This window comes from Amblyomma maculatum, chromosome 3 (genome assembly GCF_055883805.1).
Source record: "Amblyomma maculatum isolate TAMU_Amacu chromosome 3, ASM5588380v1, whole genome shotgun sequence".
NCBI lineage: Eukaryota > Metazoa > Arthropoda > Arachnida > Ixodida > Ixodidae > Amblyomma > Amblyomma maculatum.
The window spans coordinates 85,419,026-85,446,826 of record NC_139346.1 but is presented as its reverse complement, the minus strand read 5'-3'; the positions used below and the strand labels follow the sequence as shown (position 1 = coordinate 85,446,826).

Sequence of the window (27,801 nt, the reverse complement as noted above, 5' to 3'; positions counted from 1 at the left end):
TAAATTCCATAACGCTGCAGTGGAGCCCAAGACTGCCAAAATTAACACGGAGGCTGGGGCAGTGAAATACTATAAAGGTCTGTGCACGAAATATATAACCTAATATCCCAAGTCATCGTATACCTCCTCTTAATCAAAACGTAGAGTCAAAACCACCAAATCATCGCCAGTCCCTATAAAGCATAAATCACTGGCCAAAGATGCACCCGCTCATCAGTTTTCTTTGCTTAAGACTTTCTTATCTGTTTTCTGCATTTGCCCTTTCACCTGTTAGCTGTTGTTTTTCTTTTTTTTCTGCTTTTGTTTTTCAATCAGTATTTTATTTTTTGTTTTGCCTTTGTGCTTGCTTTTGGGTGCAGGCTGATCACAGTTACGGCTTTGAGTTGGGCTCTTTTGGAGGTGCCCTCACATCACACAAGCTGTGGATTTCGCAGACAATAAAATTTTTTTTATGAGTCTTGCGAGCAAGATAAGATTGTATGCTAGATGCAAAATAAAATTACATATTTTCTAGCTTTTTATTTTTATTAAGCTTGAAAACTTAATCTCCTCGGTTTTGCGAAATGGACTGAGCGCTGGTGATAGGTGGCCCTTGCTAGATTTTCTTCGGATTGCATTCATACAGTCTGATATTCACATCCCTTCACTTTTTTGTGCCGAAAGTAAGGTTTCTTTCATGTTTAGTGGCTCCAAAATTTGAATTTGTGCTGCAAAGCATAGTTATTTTCCGGTGAGCTGCTCCAAATATGTATTTTACCATTCCAAAACTAAGATTTTTCTACTCAGAAAATTGCTACAAATCCTATTTCAGCTGTTGCCCCCATACTCTTTTCACTGTGTAAGTTTCAACCCAGCCTTGACTTAAGCTCTTCTATTCAGTGTGTTGCATCATCTGGCTGTTTATAATATGGATCAATGCCAGCTTGCCTGGTCGTTAACTTGTTGACATTAATTTATTCTTGGGAACAGAAAAATGTCTGCACACATACACAAAGGACTAAGAAGAGTAGACACACATGTGCTGTGTGTTTTATTCTTTCGTCTGTGCACACTGATTTTTTTTTCCAGAAGAGTTTTGCGGAGGGGCGGGCCGACCACCCAAATTTAGCGGCCGCGCTGTCTGCCATTATGTGCCGAGGCACCCGAAGCTCGCCTTAGCGACCGAGCTAGTGCTGTGTCTCTGGCTAGCTATTATCGAAGAAAATAACCGCAAATAATGTGCGTATTCGAATGTGCTGACAGAAAGGCAAGTTTAGAGAACCAGAATCTTATATGCATCAAAGGCAGGACTGCATTTGCGAGTGGAAATGCACTGTGCGCGGCGGTTCGCAATAGAACGGCCACTGTGTGCTACACCTCACTGTGTACAACATTTGCGCACTGCCAGTTTACATTAGCCACATAAATGAAATAAGATCGTCTTTCAGGCACTGAGATACGTACCTTCGGCATTTTGTCATGTTGGACATTTATAGAACTGTTGGCGTTAAAGGTGTTGACGAAACTTTTTATTCGCTCACTTAACTGCATACTGCGTGTATTATTTGTTTTTCTTTGCATGTCTCATTTGACAACGTCGCCAAGTACGACATCGAATTGGACCAAAATATAACTCATTCTACATCAGTGCACGCCAGGACCCGAATTTATACGGATGTGCATGATAGAACATTTATCAACTCAATTTTTTTTGCGGAAACAAACATGATGAGTATGAATTTGAATGGATTATTTGAACTTGCCACAGGCTCAGTAAGGGCCCTGGAAAATGGGGTCATCATGAAAAAATAGCAAAAAAGCATAGCATGAATAAAAAAATGCAAATTAGTGAAACTGTCTTATCTATTATTTCAGTGTTGGTAAAGAATGAGAATTTTGGCTGAGAGCTGCGTGATTCGATCGTCTATGGTGTGAGTAAAATATATAATTAGCAGTTTGTAACAGGTATTGTGCTACATTTTGCAGTCTGTCACCTGGCTATTTTTATCTCATTCATGGCTTCTGCATAAACAAGATTGACATGTTTATTTGCTTATTCATTTATTTAGTAAACCTAAAGAGGCCTTCAGAAGGCGGCCAATTGCAGTGGGCTAATTGTAAGATATAAAAGAGGGCTGTTTGATGGTTGCATTAAAATAATGTGGGCACGAATTGAGGACAGAAGGCAGTTCGTACAAATGCGCTTAAGGAAAACTGGGATCTGTTCTAGACAGGCTCGTAGCTTTGAAGTCCAGCTGCCAAGCAAGTTAAGGTGGTGACCTTGATGAAATCTATTTTCACTGGAATACCTTTAGAAACACAAGCGTGCCCAGCATTACCTGTACCAAACGGTATATAACTGGTGGACAACAGAACCACCCGTTTAGGTGGACTTTCGCCAGCTTGTGTGGATGTGCACTATGATGCTGACCTCTAGAACAAAACGACTGCAAAAGGTTAGACTGACAGCTACAAGACAGGAAGGCCTAAACTTTGGCTAACAGATGTTGGATGAATATAGCCTACACGGCTTAAAGTCAAACACAACCCCATCTATACCGTATGGCAAGTCTTCGAATAAAGAAACAAGTACAGAAGTAATAAAACAGTTGCATAAAAATATTTTATAGCCACTTATGATTAAGCATCATCTGAAGGTGTAGTATTCATAAGTTATTACAAAGAGGAAAAGCTATGACACATAATCAGAGTGAAATACGAAATGAGGTCAAATAAATTGGAGTAAAACACCTGGTAAGAGGGTGCATTCCCCTCATTTAATTTGCAGTGGTAGGCTCAATAGTACTTCTACGAGTTCCCTTGATCTACCTTACTATACATGCCCAATTAAATGAACGGAATAAGGAAGTAAGTATTTTGGCAGTGGTAATGAAAAGCTGATAACCCAGTTTATTTGTAAGTCTGCTCAGAGTGCCCATGTCACAAAATTCTTGAAAAGCTGGCTGCTGAAATGGTGTGTGACAATTTTGCAAGACAGTTCTAGATTATTATATATGCAGGATCTGATAATTACATGATTATGTAGCAAAAATAACCATAAAAAATGAAGTAATAAAATGGCACATGCAACTTTGGGTTAAAATCTGTATACAGTAATTGAAATGCTGATATGTTTGTCCCCTTTAATATCAACACTGCAGGCAATACTGCATTCAGTTGTCAGTGTTGGTTGTCATTTGTATCTATCAAATTTTTCTCTGTTCATGCAAAAAAAAAAGCCGTAACAATATTATCCAATTTAGGTTCGCTTGCACATGTCACCATAACCATCAAGTGGGAGTATTACGATTGATCAAAATAGGGTTACACAAAACAGCACTTTACTACAACAAAGTAAAAACAAATGCTGAGATCACAGTTGATTTATGTATAAGGTAAGCAAATCAACAAAGAACAAAACAATGACAAATGTAAAACATGATTCATGCACAGCATGATAGAAGAAACATTGTTATGATTCATGATTCAGAGAAGGGAAATGTAAATATACACAGTGCAATGTTTCGACAGAGATGTGGGGAATCTTCAGTCTCTGGTCAACATTTAAAAAGAGGAACCTTGCGTGACTTCAGACAGTAAAACAAATGTGAGATAAAGACTAGTTCTCTTCATTAAATGCCCATCGAAGAGAGTGCCAACAAAAACGCAGTGAATCAAATATCGAAATGACCTTCATAGGACAAATTATAAGTCTGAGACATACACACAATGCAGCGGAAAACAGCATTGCTAAAAATTCGGGAAAAGGAACCTCTAAGACCATAATTCATTTTTGATGTGAAACATTTCATGTACAAAAAACAATGCAGAGTAATAAATAGAGTATCTTTTGAAACATGAGGTGTACCGAATAAAAGCAAAGTAAAACACTTACCACAGCCCTAGTACATGAACACGGCAACAGAAATGGCCCCCTTCAAGCTGCATACTCAGGAAAGACCATACATGTTCTCCTAATGGAGACACCATGGCGCTCCTAATTTGCCTTTAATAAGCCTGAAATTTGTATTGCACAAGCACAACCACTGCAGTTTCGGTAAACAAAAAAATTGCCATAACCCGTGATATTCTCTGTTCCTTTACTCCTAAAATGGACCAATCAGCCTGCTCATCCACACTTCTAAAAATAATGCAGGAGTGCATGGGCTATGATTTAATGCTATCAACCGCTCTTTTTTGCCTACCATAGCATTTCATGTGGGAAGGACGCAGTGAGAAGAGCCCTCTCGTGCTGCATTACCGGCTGTCGGTGCACTTGAGAATTTCCTGGCTTCCAAAGCTGCCTTTTGCCTTTCACATTCTTTCTTGCTGAGACTAAAAAGGTGCGGGCTCAAAATACAGTAAAACATATAATGCGAACTTTGATGTGGTGGCACTGTGGAAAATGTACACTTGTAGAGCTCATCATCATGCCCTGCAGTCGTGTTGTATTGTTTATCTGCTTATGGAAGGTAGATGCGAGCTTGAGAAATATGCTTTCGCGCATTTGCAACAGGGAAAGCAGGCTGTGACTTGGAATAGCTAGACAACCATCCTTATAGGACTTGGATGTTATGAACTGTACACACTTAGCATCATTTTGTGGATCCTCTATGTTACAGTTCTGGCTATTTTTCAACACAGATGAAGCCAGGTATCCTGCCATGTACACAAATGCACTCTCCTCTGTGCTGCTCATCTCTGGTTTACCAGAGATGAGCAGCACAGAGGAGAGTGTCGTCAGTGTCGTCAGTCGTCAGGAGAGTGTCGTCAGATGTCGTCAGTTTCATCCGCACCTTCAATGACTTTGGTGACACTGTCCGGAAACTTGGATCGATAATCAGCTAAAAAGAAAACCCCATCATCAGTGTCATAGCTTCCCTTTTTTGCAGGCTACAAGTACTGAGGAACTGATCACTCGGAGGGCCAACTTGCACTGATACGGTGTAAGTATTGGGTTCCTTGCACCAATCATTGAAAAAGAGGTTCTTAAGGCTGTCTTGTGTGAAGCGAGCTGTGAGGACAAATTTGTAGCCCTGCTTAAGGAGATCTTTCTGGAGTGTTAAAATGCTAGTGGTGCTGAGCAACACACCGGTTTGCACAAGTTTTCATGAGCCATCAGCTATATTGATTTCACTTATGAGGTTCTTGAAGAACTGCATGAAGCTTACAGCCTTGTCATACTTTTCAGGTTTAATGATGTTCCAATGTGTCTACTGCACATCAAGTCAAACCATTTGTTAATTTGCTTGAAAAACCAGGCTGGTGGTTCTGGCTTTGGCACTTAGTAAGCCATCATCAACAAGCTATTCAATTGCACATGCAATTTTGTGGCTCATCAATTTGGCTGCTGGAGCTACCCTCATTTTGTCAGAATGCCCTGGAGAATTGTGCATGTCACTTTGATGGGGTGCCAGTTTGTATGGCTTATCCTTTTCATATGTTACCAGCTCTATCACAGGCCACAGGAACAATATTAGTTGGCAACTTGAATTCCTCGACTGAGCTGTCTGGCCGTGTTATAATCTGTAGCCTGCAAAGGTGGATTCTAATATTCTTGAGTATGTGTGGAACATCTGCCTGCACACAAATGCTCTTTGATGACTTATGTGGGTGCGGTGTCGAGTATGACACCCTACCATTCCTTTCAGCCACCACACCAAGCTCCCTCCATAAAGCTCTGCTTCCTGAACCCATGTCACTTGTGATTGCCACAACATCCAGTCCAATCGCGGTAGCTTTTTCTATAATCTCGTGCGCAACCGCTGCACAGTCACTGCCTCTGAAGGATGACCCTGTGAATTGGTAGCCCACTACCTGCTTCCACCACGTAGAAACACCTCATAACATGAATGCTAGGCAGTGGGTGGCCAACGCAGGATCATCTGTTCTTCGTCCTAGAGTGGTGAAGCCACACACACTTCGAGTGCCTGGGTTGTACTCAATCTTGTCATGCAACTGCATTTCATCAGTCATAAGAACGCATATTCTTTCGTGTTACTTAAGTGCTGCTAGCTTACACTCCATTATCTCGAACACGAAACTTCTCATGTTTTTGAATTCCTAAAAGAGCCAAAGCTCCTAAGCAAACTTTAATAGTTCTCATCTACAAAATAAAAACACCTTGCTCTTGGCGCATGATAGCCTGAGTTGCTTATGCTCCAAAAAACCCAACACAGCACCACTTCATTAGCTACTCCATGCTCAAACCTGATGCCTTGCGTATGCTCATGCAAAGTGTGTTCAGCTGGGAGAGGCTGATCTTCAGAAATGAGGAGGTTGTAACCTGTAGAACAACGTGTGAAATGCAGTCTTAGACTCTTTTTGATCGTTTCGGCAGACCATTAGCAGCCATTGTTTTTCGCCCTCCCTAGCGCTCGTAGCTGGTCTTCACTAATGACACTTTTGATGCCCTTTTTCAGTCTTGCATTATCTTGTACAGGGGCTTGATTCTCTTTTTGGTGGCGCTTTACCTTTCATTCTTGGTGTGCCACTTTCTGAAACATAGAATCCGAGCAACTGTTATGAGTACATAAGTATTAAAGCAGACTTCAGAAGTAAAGCCATGCACAGAATGAAAACCTCAATGTCGACATCTAAAAATAAATGGCGCAGGGATCTCAAAGAAGGCAGTTTTATTGGCATGTGCATCTTCACTCTTTATTGCGACTTTGTTCTTGTCATTTTTTTTTTTCTTACACGTTGGCTTGTGCAAATTATTTACGCTTGTTTTTTGTACGTTTGTAGAAGGAAGAAGGATCTTCTTCTTCACACTTTATATTTTGTTGCTCGTATGTTGAAATTTTGATGTTCGAATCCCTGTCTCCTTTCCAATGCTTTGGCAATTGAGGGTATGCAAAATAACTAAATAAATTCCTGAAACTAGGCCAAATTGCCAATGTAAGCACTAAGGAGGTTATTCCTTCCTTAGTATGCATTCTTGTTCTGGAATTCAGAAAGCAAGTAAATAATTACAAATAGCCACCTTGAAGTCAATTATAATGATGCCGGCCCAGTTCATGCACTTTTTTAGGGTATTAGGGTGGGATATTGGCGTGTGATCACTAGATTGTCACTCTGCCTACACTTTTGATTAATATTCCTTCATTAAGGATGTATAGTGCGCTCTTTTGTCAGCACGAGACTATTTTACACCACAAAAAGTGGTCTGCTTGATGTGGTTGTTTACTCTTGAGGGTGTGGAATTATTCTGCTCAAGAGCACGGGGAGAACATGACGCACTGTACTGCCTCGGATGTTGAAACCCACAGTACATCCAAATGGCGCAACATGCTAGCCAAGCATGCTCATAATTCTTTGTTTTCTTCTGTTCAACTATATGTTTATTCTCGCAACATGGAAATGCACTAACTGCACTAAATCCCATCCAGCAGCTTGATTATATTTAAACAAGCACTATATTTAAACAAGATCAGACAAGCACTAAAAATGCAGTGATAAAGTTAGGCCAGAAACCATAATAAATGCTGCGACTATGAGGTTATGCCAGAGACTAAGCTTCAATTTTTTTTCAAACTGCTAAGACACTAAGCATTGCTGGTTTGCAAGTTTCACAGGTCAACATTTGCTACCATTAAATGATCAAACAGAAGGGACAACCTAAAGTAGTTAAAGGATGTGCAATAAAAATGGAAATGTGAATGTAAGCTATAACAGCTTACCCTTCTAGGCGAGATCTGTTGTGGTAGGATAGACAAAGGCTCATGGGATGCAGAGGATGTGCTTTGGGTCAAATTAGTTTCCTGTATATTTGAACAAGTGCCCAATGACTCACTGGGTGTACCAGATGTGCATATAATCAAGCTGGCCACCTGAAAGTCAGAACAAGCACTAATTGTCAGTATGCAACATTACACCTGGAATGATTATGACAAGAACACACACTATCAACACAGCTACATATTTACCTGGGGAAATGGCCTCTCTTGATCTGATGCAGCCATGAGCACAGTCTGCAGGAGACATTGCTGGGCTTGAATTGACCTGAAGTATATAGAGTATCCTAGTCAGTATATGCCACGACCAAACAACTGATACTAACAAAAATCATATAGAAGGCTCACATGTTGATGTGGCCACTGTTGAGGCGAAAAGGCCATGGGGTGCAAGTAAAGCTTCAGATGTATCTGGACTCCCCTGCTGAATTTAAAAAAGCACCAATGATTAAATAAGGGCACACAAATATTTTTTCTGCAATATTGGTATGTCTACAGTAGCTTACCTCTTTGCATAATAAGGACTGCTCTGGCAGAGCATCTGTGACAATGGGCACTGTAGCGGAGGACGTTGGCACTGCAGTGCACGAAAGATCTCCTGCAAATTTTCCTACTCTCCAGATGGGCACTGTTGCAATGAAGTGGCCTCAAGCATGGAGGCTGAAGCAGAACTGGGAAGCAGGAAAATTGCCGTTGAAATTCACAATGCACTAATCATAACGTACCCCTAAGGAATGATTGAAATAAGGAAAATTCACACAGCCCGCCTGCGGTAATGGACAAGTTTGAGACAAAGGAGAACATGGATGTGGAAGTGCTCATCATCGAACATCTTATCTATAATGGAAAGCAAGTGTGGCAGGATGAGTATGCCACAGAAAGAACCAAAAGCCATGCATTATCTGTACAGATGCGGCATCATATGCTTTCAGGCAGGCACTACAACGAAACAGCTGCTGCGGGCGCAGTGGCTGGAGCTGAGGTGCTTGGCGTGAAAGTAACCTGCTTGACATAGGCGTGCGCAGGGTTCTGCATTAGGAGGGGCGATGTTTCACCAGAGCCCCCCCCCTCGTTCCTTCAACGTCCCTCCGGCCACAACGCAGCACAAAGATGAGGATTTATTATCAAACATTTTTTTTTTTACATATTGTAATTGGAAGATAAAGTGTAGTGTGCATTTAAAATTAAAAGGAACTTTACTATGGACACAATTGAAAAGCATATGCGACAAAGCGCTCTTATGAATGTTTCTTGAGTCCTCTACTGCTTTTCCGCAGGTAAAGATAGCAAGTGAGCAGTTCCTCTGATGCAAAACAAAGGATCCTGAGCTGCCACTATCATAAAAAAAATATCTGCATGGAAATAAACTTCCATGTTTACAACTGACGGTCTGGCAGAGCAAAGGTATGGGGCAGACTTGTTGCCCCCTTCAGAGCATTAGAGGGGTCAACCGTCTCTCTGCCACCCCTGAGCGCACGCCTGTGCTGCTTGAGAGAAAAAGAAAAAAAACTAGCTGTGTTTGTTTGTATTCACACTGTAGCACAAGTGCTTAGCTTTGTGTTTGGGCTTAACGAAAAGCACAAAACTGACAAGCATCCTGAAGGCTATGTTGCCGATGTTTAGCGCAGTTCTACGGGCCGTGCTAAACAAGATAAAGTAAAAGAAGTGTGAGCCCAGCAGTAGCATTGCAGATGGCAGAAGGCTAGCTAATTGTTTCAATTGTAGAGCGAATAATGAAATTTCCCGAACAACACAAACATAACCGCTATCAGTGGCCACATTTTAAGCTGAATACTGTACGCAGGTACGAGTATCCGATTCCATGACAAATGTAAACAAGACAAAATAACACTCGTAACTTTACAAATGGTGATTCATACCCTGCATGATGACAGTTAAACCAACTGTCACTGTACACTGCATGTGAAGTAAAGGCAGATTTTGATTAATTCAGCAAGTCCATGCAACTATTTTCTGCTTTCCTGGCTGTTATCTCTTAGAACCACTATGCTTACGCACATTTGCCGCTTTTGTAAAACGAGAACCGATGAATGCAGGATCAGGTCTCCCCCATATACTGGATATATGCAGCCTCGCCTTTATTTCACCCTTTGGGCGTCTTTAAATACAAAAAATACCCACTCTTTCGATGAGATCCCTCAAGATGAGATCCCTCAAGATGATTTGAGCAACTGCACCGATGCAGCACAACATGCCTTGCAGCGCTTTCAAAAGAGATGAGCTTTAAACGCGAGAAGCACGAGCCGTCAGCGGTAAAGCTATATCAGTATAACTCAGCCCACTGATCTACCGCGACATACTAAGGTGTACAGCATACACTACGTCAAAAAAAGAAAGTGCTATCGCGGTGTAGCTTAAACTGAGCACGACGGAACATGCCCTGCGAAGAGTGTTTATAAGCAAGATGTAATCACTGTTGTGGACAAATTGCGATAACGGCTGCGCGTAAGATTTACCTCTCTCTTTTTTAATGGTTTCCGCTTCTTTTTGACTACACAATGCGAAAAAGGCGTCGGCACTGCAGTGCTTTTGAGTTTTTTCAGTCCTTGACGCAGCGGCTCATATTTGTCCGGCTCGAAGTGTACCTTCATTAACGAGTACAAACGTATACACAGTGAGTGCGGTGCTACTTACAGCGACTGATTTTTACTTACCTCACAAAGACGTGAGTTGTCATTGGCTTTCCACTTGTCCCTCTTCATTCGCAGTTCCCAAGCACGGTGCCAGGCGCGGTTCTTGTTGCCTTGCGGGAAACTGTAAAGCGCGAACTCTTTTTCTCGCGTGTTCGAGCAGCCTACCACGTTGTAAGTTTCCATTCCGGTGTCCATGAAAGTCTGCGAACTTTTATGTTGCCGATACGTTCACGAATAGCAGCAAAGCTGCAAAAGGTCGATCACAACAAAAGCAAACAGCTGACTGCAACTCTGCACGCACAGCATTGCAAGGAACCTCGGCAGAAAATGGCGTCAACGCGGTGGAAGTGCAATGTTGTTAGACACCGCTGCTGTGGTACCCAGACTGGCGGTTAGATCAAGGAACCGCCAAACTCTTCAGAAGGGAATAACACTGCTCTGAGATGAACCACATCCAGCTCTGCATTCTTTGTACATTTTGGCTGTACATGCAGGAAACACTATTTAGACGCAATGATTTTTGTGTTTAGGGAAGAACCTTGCTTTAGATTGAAACAAGAGCCAGTGTTTAGACTGTGACAGATGGTGACTTGTGAGATAAGCAGTGTCCTATGATCTGCCAACATCTTGCGTACCGCTGCTTAATACATTCACATGTCATATGAAGGACGGGCATTCAAAGTAGGAACTGCCAACTAGGGCTCTCTTTTGAAGGGGGAGGTGGGATGAGAATAAGCCCTTGGATGCGGAGTCAGGCACGTTACTGCTAAACTACTCAGGCAAATTGATACATTGGTTTATATGGGGCTTTTTATGTCAGGTGGTCGCCTACACTGTCTCACTGTGCCATAAAGTGGAGCTTAAGTGTCCCCCATAACATATTTTATTCCCCCTTTTCCCCCCTCCCCCTTGCAGAGGAGAATGGCAGCAGAACGACGGCCTTAACAGCAGCTTCGTGCTTCCGTGGTCAAACATTCGGTGAGTCCATGTCTGATGTCTGATTTCCTCACGTCGTTATTCCGCAGTGACAGATAGGTGGGTGTAAATAGGCAGCATATTGGCACTAAGGCTGGGATTTGAACAGTCAGGAGGAAACATTTTATGGATTTCTATAATAAACAGATTCCATTTCATCCAAGTCTTTTGCTAGGAGAGAATGCCATTGTCGAAATTTCTTCTATTTTTGATTTTTTAAAAGAAGTGAAGCTAATAAACAAACTGCTTTATCCTGAGTTTGGCACATGATGGCCTTACTTGCCTATGTTTCATAAAAGCCTACACAACAAAACTTTTTGGCACATGTGTCATGCCTGTATGTTGCCATTACGGCTTTCTGCAGTGCATCCTTTCCATCATCGGATTTTAGAGCCGCACTGTAAAAATATGTGCTCAGTCTAATGAAGAGCTCATTTGTTAGCTGGCTTCACTCAATGCTTTCTGTAACTTCCTGGCCTGGGCGTCACGCTAGGTGACGTCGGCTATATGAGGACACGGAGGCTGGCGGCTTGCCAGATGTCCTTAGCTGCGGCATTGCCATAGCGTGGACTATGTTTATGTTGTTTTGTTCCACTTTTACGCTCCCATGTTCAGTACGCATTCGAAATCAGCTGTGATATTTGATGCTCTTGAGCCTTCGTAAACAATGAGTGAATGTTCCATGCATCAGTAGATGTCAGCTCGTTGGTGTTTTCTGTAACAAACATAGTGGAGCAAGCGCGCCGAGCAATTTCGTTTCTCGCCTTCTTGCTCATCACATGAAGGCATTATATCACATCTGGGCACAGGTGCATTCGGGACCAGTGTTTTTCCATTGTGTAATCCATCAGTAGTGTTTTCTTGCGGCTGACAAAGTTAGCGATGCTAATTTTTTTTTTTCCGTGTTCATGCTGACATTGTTTTGTTTTTATGAAGTGTTGCATGAGTTAGAGCTGGCTATGAAACGGTGAATTGTTGATGTGAACTAAATGAGTTTTAATCATTATATATCATTTATTTTACTTCATTATGCTAGCCACACTGCACTACAGTCAAACCCGGTTATAACGAACATGATTTTCCGAGATTCGTTTGATATATCAAATATTTCTTTATAGCCAAACCCGCCTTTTGGGAACTTTTCAGCACCTAGTTCGCTATACAGGATATTGCGAAGTCTTCAAAAACGTGCTAATAAAAGTAATGCCATGGTACTCATCATGCATAATCTGCTCCAAAAGCAATTTATTCAGCAATCTGCATTCACTTGCAGAAGGCGGTTATTTTAGATTGTGCAGAGTGCCTAGCAACATCAACTTGAATTGCATTTCCAACGCGTGATAAAATGTCAACCAACTCAAGTCCGCTTCCTTTGATGTCGGCAAAGTAGCGGCACAGCACATCTGTTGCGGAAAGTGCTTTAGCAAAAGTAGGGCGAGGGCGGTCGTAATCCGGTGGTGGCTCCTCGTCTTCCACATCTCTGGGCGCCAGCACATTAGCAACGATTTCCGAATCCCAGTGGGCTTGCCGTCACGGCTACCTCATTATCCACTGCCACAAAATCTTCTAAGCAGACTTCTTTTGGCTCAGTGTCAGGAACGCAGGCAAGTTCCCCCCAAAAGAGTGGCCAACTCTTCATCGTCTTCAGCTGCATTCGTGGCGCTGGTGTCTTCGGCATCCGCCTGGCAGAGTCCGGCATGCCGAAAACAGTGCTTGATTGTGTCGCGTGTGACGTCTTGCCAGGTGTGGTTCATCATCTGGATTGCGCCTAACAGGTTTGTCTTCATATTTTCATTCATCCGCAGTTTCACCAGGAGCCGTTCAACTATGTGCTTTCGGTATCCCTGCTTGAACGCACGTATAATCCCCTGATCTAGGCTGCAACACTGCCGTCACGTTTGACGGCAGAAAACAGAGTTCAATGTTCCTGAATGAGATGCCACAATGGTAGGCCGAACAGTTGTCTAACAGCAAGCAAATCTTGCATCCACTCAGCACAAGCTCATCGTCCCAGTCACGCAGCCACGACTCGAACAATGCCCTGGTCATCCAGGCTTTGTTGTTGGAGTGGTACGTGACCGGCAGCGAAGCACATCCCCAAAGACACATGGGTGACTTGAATTTCCCAATGACGAGTGGGCCCAACTTAGATGAGCCATCCATGTTCGCTGTAAGAAGTACCGTCACACGTGTTTTGTTAAATTTGCCGCCATGGCACTTCTCATTTTTAAGTGCCAGGGTTCTACTCGGCAGCATCTGCCAGAACAAGGCGGCCTCATCCGTGTTAAATATGTCGCACGGTTTGTACTTCTTCTTTACCTCATTCCAGACGTCATCTATTCATTTGTTGGCACTGTCCATGTCAACTGCCTGCCTCTCTCCAGCAACCACCTTTCCTGTTATGGCAATCTCTGCAGCCATCCACTGCCCCCCACAAATCCTTCAACACTCAAAACTCAGGCGAAATCTCTTGCCTTTTGCTGCAGCTTGGGGCCACTCATGGGAAGATTCCGTGCATGCACATCCACGAACCATGCATACAAGGATTTCTCAAGTTCATCGTAGGCTGGCTTCCGGATGTGTCGGCCGTCAGCATTCGGTCGTATGCGAGCATTTTCCTGAATGGCAGCTTTGTTTTTGAGGATTGTGCTCGGCGTGCTCCTCGCGATCCCGTAGTGCGCAGCGACATCCGATTTTTTTTCTCCACGCTCGATACGGCGAAGAATCTCCATTTTGTCGCAAAGCTGCAAACCTTGCCGCTTCTTCGTCGTCATTCTGAAGCACCGAATGCATGAACACCGCAGGTACTACACTTGTTCGGATCCTTGAGTGCACTTGCACACCACAGCAACCCACGACGCGACGACAAAGAAAGTATGGAGGAGATGTAGAGCGCACTGGCACACCACAGCAACACACGACGCGACTGATGCGACGACAAAGAAAGTATGGAGGATAAAAAAAAGGAAGAGTGCGGTTGATAGGCTCTCCTCTCCCGCGTCCTGAAACCAGCTCTGTCCGGTTTCTCCTCGTTCACGATTGGCCTGGAGCAGCAAGCACGTAGCTTGATCACGTGGCAAGCAGTTGCCGAATAGGAGTGCACCCTTAAAAAACTCGGCGTTGAGGGGAAAGAGATTGGGGGAGGATGCGCCGAGGCAGCAGAGAAGGGCTGAGGAACTGCTCGGCGTAGCTCGGCTGGCACAGCGCTTGCCCTTTCTCAGTTCGTGCTCTCCAAAGCAATCCCTCGTCCCTGAGGAGACAGTTGAATGTGCTGAATCCCCCTTTCCTCCCATATCGAACAGAAATCACTTCTCTCTCCAGAGCAGTTCATCGCGGTGACGCCGCCCGGCCAGCCGGCCAGCCTGGCTTCCGGAGCGCCCGCGCACGTGGGTGTTCATCAATCACATGCACTCAAGTTCACTATAACCAATGTACAGTTCGTTATAGAAATTACATTTGTCACGAATAATGCTAAGACAGCTTCGAGTGTTCAATATAAAGGATAATAACCGGGTTCTTTATAAACGGGTTTGACTGTAATGCTTTCCGTGATTTTCACATGAATACCGTATGCTTTGCAGCCAGGAAATAAAGGCACTAGCATTGAGGAGTTGGTTGCCGGTGATAAGACTTAAACATCCAGTTCGGGCTGATGCTGATGGCTACACCACTCTTACACTTTCCATGAAACAAACAAACAGCGGGGGCACACAATGTTTATTTGCATTTTATTTCACTTAGTCATTACAATATCATTTCATTTTAGCACAAAGCAAGGTATTGACTTGGGACAGAATTTTGAAAGCCCTTCAATTTTTTGTCGACAAAAGTTCTTGCCTTTCTTTTTTCACGCATTCCTATTTTGTAACTCACTGAAGGTCGTTTCTCAGTTGGCATACGTTATTTAGCAACACATTCATGTCACTATTTTAAACAAGTGTAACCAGTAGCTCTCATGGGTGGCTATTTACTCATTCTGCCAATTTCTGAAGCTTGCGCAGAGAATATGAAGTGAGCAACTTGAAAAGTTATTTTTGTTTTGCTATGTGTAAAAATTCAGAACAGTTGTCTCAGCTTCACAACAAATTCAGTATACATAACAGCTTTGTTGTCCGCGCCGTCGAAAAACCAATGCTTTGGGCCTCACTAGTGTGTTAATGCAGGCAGAGTATACCAGTAGAACCCCGCTATAGTAAACTCCGATATAGTAAAGTGAAACTGTAGTCCCAGTTCATCTTTCATAGACGACTGTACATTATTTCCCCTTTGTAGTAAAGACATTTTTGGTACAAAATCGTTTATAGTAAAATGCATCTGGCCGCGGCGGCGATTTCTCACAAAAGGACATCGCCATACGCTTGCTAGATAGGATCGCGAGGCAATTCTGTTTTTGCAAGAGAAAAATGCCCAGTGTTTTTTTCTTTTAGTGGTTTTACCACTAGGCTCAGCAGCACTCAGGAGAAGCCAACTTCACGTAGAGAATGGAGCTGCGAAGGAAGGCATGCAGCGCGTACGGAAACAAAGTAACGCTGTCTACAAACATTGAAAGGAAACGGCGCGGTCCATTCAGAAAGTAGAGAGTAAAAATGCAATGAGATATAGGTAAGAGAGAGATGAAAGGTATTTTAGAATGTTTCTATTTTCTTAACACGATAAGGTGAGCTCAGTAAATAAGCATTTAATTACAAGACAGCAACTTCGGGACCATGTCACCACCGACAACTGATACAGTAAAGACCCTCATATAGTGAAGATTTTTCTGGTCCCAGTGGCTTTACTGTATAGAGGTTCTACTGTATAATTAGGCTTTGAAGGGTTTTTTTTGGCTTGTACACGGGTGGGGAAATGCTAGCGTTGTAACTTGCACTGTTGGGTTCCTTCGATTTCCAATTGTCAGTAAAGTTACTACAGATGGAGTGCGGCTTCGAGACTCTCGTTCACTCCTGGGGAACAGAAGGTACAAAGCATCCGGTTGCAACTGGAATTTAACAAATTCGGCACTTTCCACAACCACACAGTAACCAAATATGTAGATTCGTGCCTCTGTCTTTCAAAGAACCATGCTTAGGTCACCCGCCACTCATGCTTGTGTGGAAACTTGTAGAAATGAATCGACTTAAAAGCAGCCGACGAGTTCGCGTAGCTGCCAGTGCAGCCAACAATGCACCACGTTTCGCCAGCCTTGTTTGGCCAGACTTCGTTTCACTGGACTAGTACCTAAAGCGCAAGCAAGCGAAATAAGCTAGAATTAGTATTTGGGGCTTAACACCAATCCCCGCGTGACATTTGCCCTAGTACTGGCTCTACTGGTGCTGCACTGCTGCCTTTTTGCTGGCACCTTGCCCGAATCTCTGTTCGTCACTCAGACATTCATATGTCTGCTGCGAAATATTTTTGCAAATATCTTAGTATTTTAATCCTGCTATCAAATCATCTCTCGTCATTAAAAGAATTGGCAATATTGGAACAATTATTTATAGAGCCCTTAGGGGTTAAGTATTTACAGTGTCAATTTACCTCCGTTCTCAGTGCACAGGAAAAAACTGTTCATAGATCCTGTTTACAACAGCAATTTTTCTGCCTCTAGTCTGCACTTATGAGCCTGGATATAGAGCTAAATAATCCCAATATAGGGAGGGTTTTCCCATGGCACTATTTCTAGCTCATGAGTGTTTCTGTGCACTCCTTTGTTGCTCACAGGAAGCAGATCCCGGCAACATATACCTCTCTGCATTGCAGCAGTTTCTGGATGTACAGCACCAGTGCAAACTAGTTCTCTGTTTGTGGAGGAGTCCATATCTGCACCAAGGCATCCAAAAGTGTCATTTTGTGCCAGGGCCACTTGGTTCTTGTTCCACCTTTTTGTCAAATTTTGGGGAGCATTTCAACTGAAATAATGCTTGAGAAGTGAGTCTCCCTCATTGGATGCTTGTAATTGGCTTAGCAACTGCAGGCTGGCAACCTGGCTTTCGGAATGCATGCTCGCTACTGCTAGTGGACCACCCACGGCTTTGAATGTCCAAGGCGTGCTAAAAGAAGCTTTTAACCTTTGGAACTTATGTATATATATTTGCAGTAGCATCACTTGGTGTTTTCGGTCTTATTCTGTCATGTATTAGCAGTAGATAAGCATTTTGTAGTACTCTTTTTTTTTTTCTAGCACCTTTGAGCCCTCTGAAATGAAGGAGAAGAACTGTATTTTCAAATGAGGGCTGCAGCAAGGATGGGGTTAGTCTTTAAATTTGTGCGTTACATGAAAGTGTTGATTTTGTTTCACACCGTCATCATTGATGCCTGCATCCATGGCACACCTGTCTGGCAGGTGCCAAAGTGGAGATAAGGCAGTAGGAGAGGGGAAGAGTGAGATAGGGGTGAATAAGCTAGGACGAGTGGCCCTGCAGTTTAGTCATCTGCCCTAGTTCTGTAAGGCAGTTGGCTTGAGATCCACTGTTGGAAAGGCAGTAATAACCCCATCACGCATGTATATGTCCAGTTACATAGGAATGCCCAAAGGAGGACAAAGTGTTGATTCATATTTTCCCTGTTTCACACTGTCAGCATTGATGCCTGCATCCATAGCACACCTGCCTGGCAGGTGCCAAAGTGGAGATAGGGTAGTAGGAGAGGGGAAGAGAGACAGGTATGATTAGGCTAGGATGAGTGGCCTAGTAGTTCAGTCATCTGCCCTGGTCTTGGAAGGCAGTTGGCTTGAGATCCACTGTTGGAAAGGAAGTACAGTGGAATCTTGTTGATACGATTCCCACAGGCACCGAAAATAAAAACGTATCATCCGAAAATCGTACTATTCAGAACGGACTCCAAAAGATCGCGAATAATACATACTTGGCACAGAACTTGCTTTTATTAAAGCACTTTAAAATAATCCGTCACTTTGCGCTACACTTTTTGCTTTTCAAGGTCCTGCAGCAAGCTTTTTTGGAACTCGTAGAAACGAGTAGCAGTTTCCTCACTGAGCTCCACAGACGTGACAAAGCCACGAAGCCCGTCCAAAGCTTCAAGTGCACCGTCAGTATTTAATGGCCGACGATCGCCGCTGCAATCTCCGGCGTCTTGGTTGTCACCGTCGTCGCTGTCCTCTTCAGCGGTAGCATCTGCAATGATGTCTTGGACGGTGCGCAATTCGCATGCTGCCAGTTGGTCGTCCGCCGATACATACTCTTCCGGAGACACTTCGACATTGAGGTCACCCCAGTCCGGGATGTCAACCTCTGCGTCGTCATTTCCATTTTCCTCAGTATCGCCAGGTGCACAAAAAAAAAGACACTTCTTGAAGCAGTTGGCGATGGTGTAGGGTTTGACCCCTAGCAAAAAAATCCAATAGAAAACTAATAGCCTATCAGATTATTGATATTGGTTTTATCGGTCTGCCAGAGTATTGGTCGTATGGGTATCCTAGCCTATTGGTTTTACAGGTCTGCTGGAGTATTGGTTTTATAGGTCAATTGTTTACTGGTCGTATAGGTTATGGTTTTATCGGTCCTATGGCATCTGGTAAAACAGATATATCTGTAATGCTAGTACACCCATAGCTGTCAATAATCTGATAGACCTACAAAACTAGTAAGCTTCCTATTAGTTTTGTAGGCCCTATGGAATATTGGTCTCATCGAGTACCTGCGTGTGTTTACCTCTCCGGACACCTGAAGGGAGAGGGCAGCTATGTTCCATTTTCTAGGGATGAGTTACGCAGCAGGTGCATGTATACACATTTTATTCCACAATGACAGTGGCAACGCATACTGGCACATAATCCAAACATTGATTGCATCCAGAGATAGCCCTCGATTCCAAAATTGCGGACTTCGGCCCGATGATGTAGTCTCTCCAATACTAAGGCACCTGAAAGAAATAAAAAATTGCGGTACAGCTTGAAAAATAAGCGATTTCAAGAGCGCGACACCACCACGACTTCAAAAAATCAGCGCACATGTATACTGGCAACCGCGATTGCGTGCGTATTCATGCGGAGGCAGATAGGGGACGTGCCGTCATTATTGAACGCCGAGGTATCTGCTGAACCAACATTCCGTCTTGCGCCTCACCACAGGTTCTGCCACTTGGAACACAGTGCTCACAACATTCAAAAACAGGTTAACGCTAAAAAGTTCCATCAATATTTCAAGAAATCGTGCCGACAACTTTCAAACTCGGCGCTGCGTTATATTACACCGCGCGATTCAAATTTCTTTGTTGGCGTGCAGGCAACGGCATTCTGCAACGCAAAGCCACATCATACACTGACACAATATAAACGTCAGCCCGAAGCTGCAAGTGATGCACACGCACCTGATCAAAAGCTGAACGTGCGCTGGAACGTTGATATCCTCGAGAAGCACCCCGAAAAATGGCGAAAACTTACAAACACAGGGCACCGACCGAACTGCCGGCAGCCCGGCGCCAATGCCTCTGATGCACACGCACCTGATCAAAAGCTGAACGTGCGCTGGAACGTTGATATCCTCGAGAAGCACCCCGAAAAACAGCGAAAACTTACAAACACAGGGCACTGACCGAACTGCCGCCAGCCCGGCACCAATGTTTCTACGGAGCTGCGCATGCGCACCCAGAGGAGAGGTGGAAAGGAGGATGAGAGAGGCCAGCCATTCGTCTAGGTGGTGTTGGGCCAGCACGGGAACGCTTGCGCGGGAGTAGGAGTGAGAGAAAGGAAACCTACCTTTCCACTGCGAAGCACCGCCGGCATCGTGCTACCGCAGCGGCAACTCGAGCCGTACTCGTCGCGTGCTTGATGTCGACTCCTCTCGCTTCGGCGGCGGTTGCAGTTGCTTGGACACGTGCCTCTCAATCCATTTCACCGCCATTCAGTGATCCAGTAGCAACAGCGTCGCACGTCTTGCGGCTCCAACCGTACGTAGTTTGTTGAGACCTCGCGCAGAATTAAGTGAGAATATTTTGTGTCGCGGCGTTCTCAATTGTTATTACGACTAATATTGTACGTTACGGCAACACTCGATAAACGGGATGAATGCGTGAGTTTTGGGGATGTGTCCGAAATGGAAAAGGAAACAATGAAAAAGACCTAAAATATCCAACTGACTGATCCTGCATGTAAGACCCATAAACAAAGACATACTGATGTATCAGACACATGAACCAATACGTAGTAGTCTATAAGACAAGCATGTACTAGTTTATAATATGTATGGGCTTCTTCACTGGTCTAATACTTTTCTTATACAACCCACAGATAAACCTATGAAACAAATACTATTGCTTATAGGACAAATATGTACCAGTCTATAAGATTTATGTGTTTCTACATAAGTCCCATATAAATGCAGATACAACACATAGAATACTTACAGAACCAACACCGATTCTTATAGAACCAATAACGCTCCCTATTGGTCTTTTTTGCTAGGGACGCAATCCCATCACATCGCCAGAAAATGGATGGCATCAAGAAGATCCACCTTCAAGCCGGCATCTTTGTGGTCAATCTTGACCAAAAAGTGTCTGAGCAACAAGCTCCTAAAGTGCAATTTCACGTTTTTAATGATTCCTGCATCTAGGGGCTGCAAGTGGCTGGTGGAGTTGGGCGGCAGGATAATTACTTTGACGTCTTGCAGCCACAAAGTATCGACAGGGTGCGTGGCACAACTTTCGGAATTCTACGGTTCTCGGCATGCATCCAGGCATCCAGAAGGGTGAGGAACTCCGTGAAAAGGGCTCCGGTTATCCATGTCTTCCTATTCGCTTTGTAAACGACAGGAAGGCGTGGGTTACGCGAGAAGCAGTGTGGCTTCCAGAACTTGCCAATGACGGTAGGCCTGAGCTTCTCGGTTCCATCAGCGTTGCAGTACAACAATACGATGACTCTTTCCTTGCTTTTTTTTCTGCCTTGACACGTCTCACCTTTCATGCTGAGACTTTTCTCGGGCTGAAGGTTGATGAACAACCCAGCTTCATCTGCATTGAACGCATCCCTTGGCTGGTACTGAGCAATCACCGCCGGCAGAGTCGAAAGCCAGTTGGAGAGCTGATCTTGGCGGCAGACTTCCCTTCACCGGAAATGGTTTTATACGACAGGCCATGCCGTGTTTTAAAACGTTGGAGCCACCCGCCGGAAGCTTCAAAATCTTCTATGCCCAACGAGAGTGCTATCTCATCAGCTTTCTCGTGAACAAATGTCCCGTCCACGTTCACGCCCGCCGCCCTTACTTGCCTGAACCAAGCCAGTAGAACCCCTTCCATCTTGCCATGCTGAGCGCCCCTTGTTTGCTTCATGCCGGCTCTGAAGACTTGAATGTTCTTCCGAATTTCTTCTCGCTTGCCGACGATCGTGCTCAAACACACACACACACACACACACTTTACATAGCCAACAGTTTGCAGTAGTGCTCTGTGTCCTGCGCTAACATTGTAATCTTGTATGCTTGCTTTATCACTACAAAAGAACCCAGTTTGCCAGCACTGCTTCTGTTAGCATGTGTACAGTTGATATGAAATTAAATAAATGATGCACATATTCATTCTACGCATTCCACACCATCAAAGCAATGTAGAAACATGGAGCAAATACCTGCATTCTAGTTACCTAGTGGTTGGTATTTGATGCAAGTAATCAAATGTCACTGTGCTATACATAACCAAAATGCATGATTAAAAATTTACACTACCCTTACTGGAAGAACCGTCTATTTCGAAACGCACTTATGTCTCTCCACAGCACATGAAGGTAACAAGTTCAACAACACGAATCACAGCGGATATCGCCGACTGTAATGGTCAGCACAATCAGCGGACGAGATGGGTCCACGGAACTGGAGCTGCACGCAGAAAAGTCTCTCGTCTCACGAAGGGGCGAAAAGCCAGCAGGAATGATATGCACAGAGTAAAAGAACCGCAACAAAAAATCGCGACTTTGGCCGATAAGCCAACACGCAGAGAATTCACAGTGCTAGGCTACGTAAATGACCAACGCAGACAGTTCTAATTCAAAATGAGCGGAGCGGTAACGGTTGCAACGGTTCACGCGAGGACGAAGCAAGCCACGCAGCAGAGTCGGCGGCGCCGTCAGTGCGAGGGGAAAATTTAGGCGCGAGGGAGAAGTCCTCTCAGATTTTTCTTTCCTTCTTTCGCCTCCGCTTTGGAGAATTAGACGGGACAGAAGTGCCGCTGACTTTCCGCGGCCTGGCCACATTGCTGCAGGTGCTATGCTGAGGCACGGCCAGACTCGAGCCGAGCCAGGCCGAGCCTTGAGCATGCGAAGCGCATGTCGCCGTGTCGTTAGTCCGCCATGCCTGTCGTTTCGCTCGATGCGATAATTTCTGTAGCTCTGCCCACCTACTGCAAAGAACTGGCTGTGATATCATCATAATTGGAGAGGTGGATTCTTACACGTGTCTGGCAAAGGTCGTGTCCAACATCGAAAATAGGCCACGAGCACTAGGAGCGTTACGACTACTGCAGCTACTGTCGGATCCCGCTAGGACACTTTTGCTGCCGCCTGGTGCGAAAATCGAAAGTGCGCAAGATTTACAGAAGACGTTTCCACGATCGTATTATCCAAACTGACGTGGAAATACGGTCGTATTAGCCGTACAAAAATGCATTATGTCTCTGCAGTGCATTGGCCGGGAACAAGAAAAAAGTATTATGCTGAAAAACGTATTTAGCCGAATCATATTAACGAGATTTCACTGTAATAACCCTATCACGCAGCCCGGTTTTATCAAGAGCTTGTGCTTGAAAGGTGCTCTGCAGTCCTTGGTGCAACTGCTCAGGGGCAACCCTGCTGTTCACATCGGGGTAGTTTCTGTGATTGGACTGGTAGAAGTAGATTACTTGTTACTGCTTAATTGACCATTTTAAAAAGGTTCACTTGATAGTACTGCTGTGTTTCTGGGCAAGTCTGGATTTGCCTCTGACTTTCTGTCTATGTGAGGAAAAGAAAATTGGTTTCTGAAGTTTCTTTCCTTCACGTCACAGCTGACGCTCAAAGTATTCATGACACTGTCATAACTGTCCAGAGAATTGCCATTCGTTCTTTTTGCCCTTTCTCTAAGCTTCCTTTTTTTTTTTCACCTGAAGCAGACCGATATTCCAGTCAAATTTTTTTTTTAGGACATCCACTAGGGCCTGTGGCAGTAGTTATGCTGCATGAAATTAGAGGCTTACACACAAGGCTCATCAGTCCAGGTTTAAACAGTTCTGCGATGAATGGACCTTGGAGTTAAAACTGCTCTGTAAACCGAAGAATGTGATGCTGTCATTGCAGAAAAGGAACCTTTAATATTTCCATGCACACCTATGCCTTGCTTGCGTGCAACCCTGTTGAGCATTTCAAAATTCAGCAGCATGCAAATAGCTTGCGAAATCCTGAAATAAAACTTACTGGAAGCAATGCTTGTTTGCCTGAGCACTTTCAATATTTATCTATGTATTGTTATGGTTGAGCCTTACTACAGGAGCACCGGGCGTATAGTAGGGCACAGCTCAGCTGGCCAAATGGCTGTGTCTGAAGACACAAGTTAACCAAATGTCATTCTCCTTTGCTTTTCTGAACTTCGAACTTCGTCCTCATAAAAATAATGCGCAGGCATAAACCTGTTTTGAACTGCAGCTCAGTCCCAGGAAACACTATGGCATGACTAATGTGTATCGAGCCCAGTTGCAAGCATCTACAGGATGGTGTTTAATGGTGCAGCAGTATCTAAGCTTTCTGCCATCAAAACACACAAGACATGCTGCTCCAGCTTTTGCCGTCCTGGGTGTGCCAAGGTCAAAGGGGATTCGACTGCTCTGACACAGATGTTAAATTTATAGAAGGCCTCGAACGCATCGCTGACTAGTGACAGCATTCAATTCATGCCGAGTGCCGAGTAGTGCCAACCTGCAAACTGCACTAGCGTTAAAGGGAATGAGTGTGAGAACGCTCCTTGTGCTCTGCAGGCGATGGGAAAAAAGGCCTCTATGTCTCTGGCGCATCATGGGAGTTGTGTTGCCACCTCTGCCCTGGCCACTACCGACAGTAGCAGGCCATTGCCACCACCACCTATTGCTGCCGGCATTCCACATTTCCCTGTGCAAACCCTGCGCCGCATGTGTGCCTTGTGACTTGAATGGTTGCAGTTCCAACAGAATTGGTCTCTAGCCTACTGCACAGGCTGGGGACCTTGCATTCTACAAAGTTGTTGGGGATACCTTTTCCCTCCCTCTGGTAATCGCTGGCTACATTCCTTGTGTATGTCCAGCATTGCTCCACTGCTTGATAGCTTGTGTGTCGAGAGCACAATGAATAGTGGAGCATCTTCCGCCATGGCCACCGCTGACGGTAACAGGCTATTGCCACCATCACCTATTGCTGCCGGTATTTCACCTTTCCCTGCCCAAACTTTACTTTCCAGATGTGTGCCGTGTGGTCCGTATGATTTCAATTGCAACAAAATTGGTCTAGCCTGCTGCACAGGCTGGGGATCTTGCATTCCGCGAAATGGTTGAGGACGCCTTTTCCCTCACTCTGGTGATCGCTAGTTACATGTCTTGTAAGCCCAGCACTGTGCCGCTGCTTGATAGCTTATTTATCAGTAGTGCAATGGATAGCGGAGTATCTTCCTCCTTGGCCACTGCCAACAGTAATAGGCCTTTGCCACTGTCACATATTGCTGCAAGTATTCCACATTTCCCTGCCCAAACCTTACTTGGCACATGGGCCTTGTGACCCGAATGGTTGCAGTTCAACAATATTGGTCGCTAACTTGCTGCACAGACTCGAGATCTTGCATTCTGTGAAGTGGTGTAGGATGGGAGATTGGTGGGACTGACATGTGTACCGTGGCATAAGATGCACTTAAAGGGCAGCTGCATCACTTTTTAAAAAGAAAGAGTTCGGAATGCAGATATACAGTTTACGACCCCCTGAACACGAATACGACGTTAAATTTAGTCATAAGTGACCGCAAACTACTTTTTAATCAGAGAAACGTGCACCAACGCCGTGGGGCATTTTGAAAGTGGCGCTCTTGCCTGTGATTGGTCAAGTGCGCCGTGACGTCAATGACAGCGTGCCATTCAGTGGTAGCGGCGGTCCAAGCGATTGTACATGCACGCACGTGCTTTTCTGTGGATGTATGCTGCTGAACATGGAACGATCACGCTGCTCAGGGGAATATGATATTGAGCCGTACTTGTTCGAACCAGTGGCGGCTTCGGAACAAGGTGACACTGGCGGCAGCGGCGACATGACGAGAGAGGAGACAGCGCTAACCTTTTCCCTCATGGGAAATTCACACTGGTACGTACCACTGCGCTGCACTGCTGATCCGCTGTGATCCGCTCTCAATTGAACATATCTGCGTTACTCGTGCCCTAAATTTCCTGCCAGACTCGAACGAAGCAATGTCACGTCAATGCGCTTGATGTGACGATTGTAAACAAATGAACTCATCCAGACGAGCCGTCGCCCCAGTTTTGTTGCGTGAATTCAGTCATTTATATATATCAGCAAGAGCAGCAAAAGTCATGCTCTCAGCTCCCTCAACCTCGAGTACGTATACATTTTAATCTGGCGGGATTTAGCAAATTAACGCGGGAGCGCGGTATCGACGAGAAGGCAGGCCGCTACCTTGCTGCGCGCGCGTGATCCCATTTAGAACACCGGTAAAAATACCGAAACGCTAGGACAGCTATCGGCAGTCACGCACTGCTTTGTTGCGAGTTTAGCACACTTCATTTAGCTGCGCTTAACATCGCAACTTCGACCACAGACATCATGCTGCCCTGATTTCTTTTCTTAATTGGGATAGTTGAATTTCCCAGGAGCCCTCCAAGAACCTGAAAATAAGATATTGGCCATAAGATATAAACATGACATAAGAAACTTAATTTAACAAACCAGAGGCGAGTTTATGTGTTCTCCTTTATGACATAGGTTTCTGACTTCCATTTTAAAAAGTTCATACTTGGCATGTGCAAGCAGAATTGGATCGCCAAGTGCAAAACGTATAGAGGTCCAAAACTGCTCGTTTTCCTGAACAAAACTTTTCATGAGCAAATAAGGGCTGCCATTCCATTCGTCGATTCAGCAGTGTGATGACTCTTTCCGCATCGCACCGATAGCCTAATCATGAAAAAAAAAAAGTCCTACTCTCTCACAGTTTTCCAGCCGCGTCAGCGGGCGCCAATGCTGAATAGTTTTACTTTCACCTGTGCCTTCATCTGCCCGGCCACCCATCTGCCCCACAGAACAAAAACGTAAACAGAGCAGAAGAGCAATATGATGTATTGGACCTCTCACCTCGAGTTTTCTTCTTTTTGCGAAAGCAACTCTTGGCGGCGGAGAGGTGCTCTTGTGTGCGAAGACAGAATGCACAACCGGTTTTCAATCGCGCAGATTTGATCGGTATCCCAAAAGATCGTATCAACGACAAGCTTTGGTGATAGTCATTGTCGCGAAAATGGATCACCGACGATTTTGTAGGCTTGAAATCCTTCCTCTTGACCACGGCAACCCAAAGCGCCGATAGCTTGCGCTCCTTTGGGAATTTATGAAAAGCGACATCCTCTCGGCCGCCAGTGTTCGTGCAGCCATAGGCTGCGCAGAACCACGGCATGGTCGTTCTTTTCGTGAAGAATGGTGCAAGATGCACTGAAAAAGCTTGCGGTAACGTTCGCAAGAAGAAAACAAGCGCGAGACAAGAAAAAGGTTGCACTGCGTAGCCTGCAAGCGACAAGTGATGCATGGCCTGCTCGGGCAATAGAAGCGGAAGAGAGGTAGACGCCGTCCTTGACGTCACTACCGCCTGTCGTACTCCTGTCGTCTGCTACTGACATCCCTCCTCCAGCGCTGTGCACTGCGGAGAAGCCTGAGCGGGGTAGCAACTTTAATCAATGATTACGTCACTATTTCAAAAGCTGAAGCCAAAATATTTCGTATACTTAACATACAAACCCTGCAGATTCGACCCTCTGAAGCGCATCAAATTCTAAAACCGGTGCAGCTTCCCTTTAAGGGGAAGGTTCCGAGTTGCGTGTACAGTTTTGAGCAGGGGCAGCATCTGGATCTGGGCAGAGTACACGTCGGGGTGTTGACCATGACTCTAATAATAAGTGCAGGCTTCAGCCTTGGGGCAAAAGGGGTGGCAGATGAAAAGGCCTGATTTGAATACCGTGGTGCGAGATAGTCCTTCCTACTGACGAAGGTGATCAGGATGGATCGGGTGCGTCCCATCTGTCTTGCTTTGGCAAAGCTTAGTTGTGGGTGGGATTTGTGGGTTGAATGTCTGCAATGATCTCCTCTTAGCTCTGTTTGTCCGCGGCATTGCAGATTACGCCTTGCAAGACATTGCTAGGAGCGACAACATGAGTGCAGGGGATATGAATTGCTTGTGAGATGCAACTTGGTGATTAAGACATAATCAGGTGCATTGGTCTAAGGGCGAAGTGTACGAGTTGATATATGCGTTTATATGTATGTG

At 44.7% G+C, this 27,801-nt stretch overlaps 2 protein-coding genes across 8 annotated transcripts in view; one reads left to right on the top strand and one right to left on the bottom strand.

Moving 5' to 3' along the window:
* The window catches only part of LOC146195167 (uncharacterized), a 68,766-nt gene that overhangs the window by 7,481 nt on the left and 33,484 nt on the right, over positions 1-27,801 (top strand). For 4 of the 7 annotated variants that reach the window (XR_014705970.1, XR_014705969.1, XR_014705971.1 and 1 more), the window contains 2 exons: positions 4,872-4,925; positions 11,285-11,347. Coding sequence is in view for 2 of the 7 variants with exons in the window: in XM_084597710.1 (XP_084453836.1) it covers positions 11,285-11,314 (30 nt within the window). In the remaining 5 variants the exon portion in view is untranslated. Of the gene's footprint in view, positions 1-4,871; positions 4,926-11,284; positions 16,693-27,801 lie in introns of those variants that run through there. The other 3 variants (XR_014705968.1, XM_084597710.1, XM_084597711.1) reach the window with 2 other exon arrangements.
* On the bottom strand, positions 6,173-10,552 carry LOC146195168 (THAP domain-containing protein 5-like). The gene is made up of 3 exons (XM_084595956.1): positions 10,391-10,552; positions 10,193-10,321; positions 6,173-6,265 (listed from the first exon to the last, which is right to left on the bottom strand). The coding sequence occupies exons 1-3, from the start codon at positions 10,550-10,552 to the stop codon at positions 6,173-6,175; spliced, it is 384 nt and encodes a 127-aa protein (XP_084452082.1).

What these genes read in the sequence shown, in the direction of transcription:
- LOC146195168 (XM_084595956.1), bottom strand. Translation starts at nt 10,552, where the DNA reads ATGGAAACTTACAACGTGGTAGGCTGCTCGAACACGCGAGAAAAAGAG. An exon ending in ACAACTCACGTCTTTGTGAG is followed by an intron (nt 10,322 to 10,390) that starts GTAAGTAAAAAT and finishes TCGTTAATGAAG; the next exon opens with GTACACTTCGAGCCGGACAA. An exon ending in AACCATTAAAAAAGAGAGAG is followed by an intron (nt 6,266 to 10,192) that starts GTAAATCTTACG and finishes GTTGTTCTACAG; the next exon opens with GTTACAACCTCCTCATTTCT.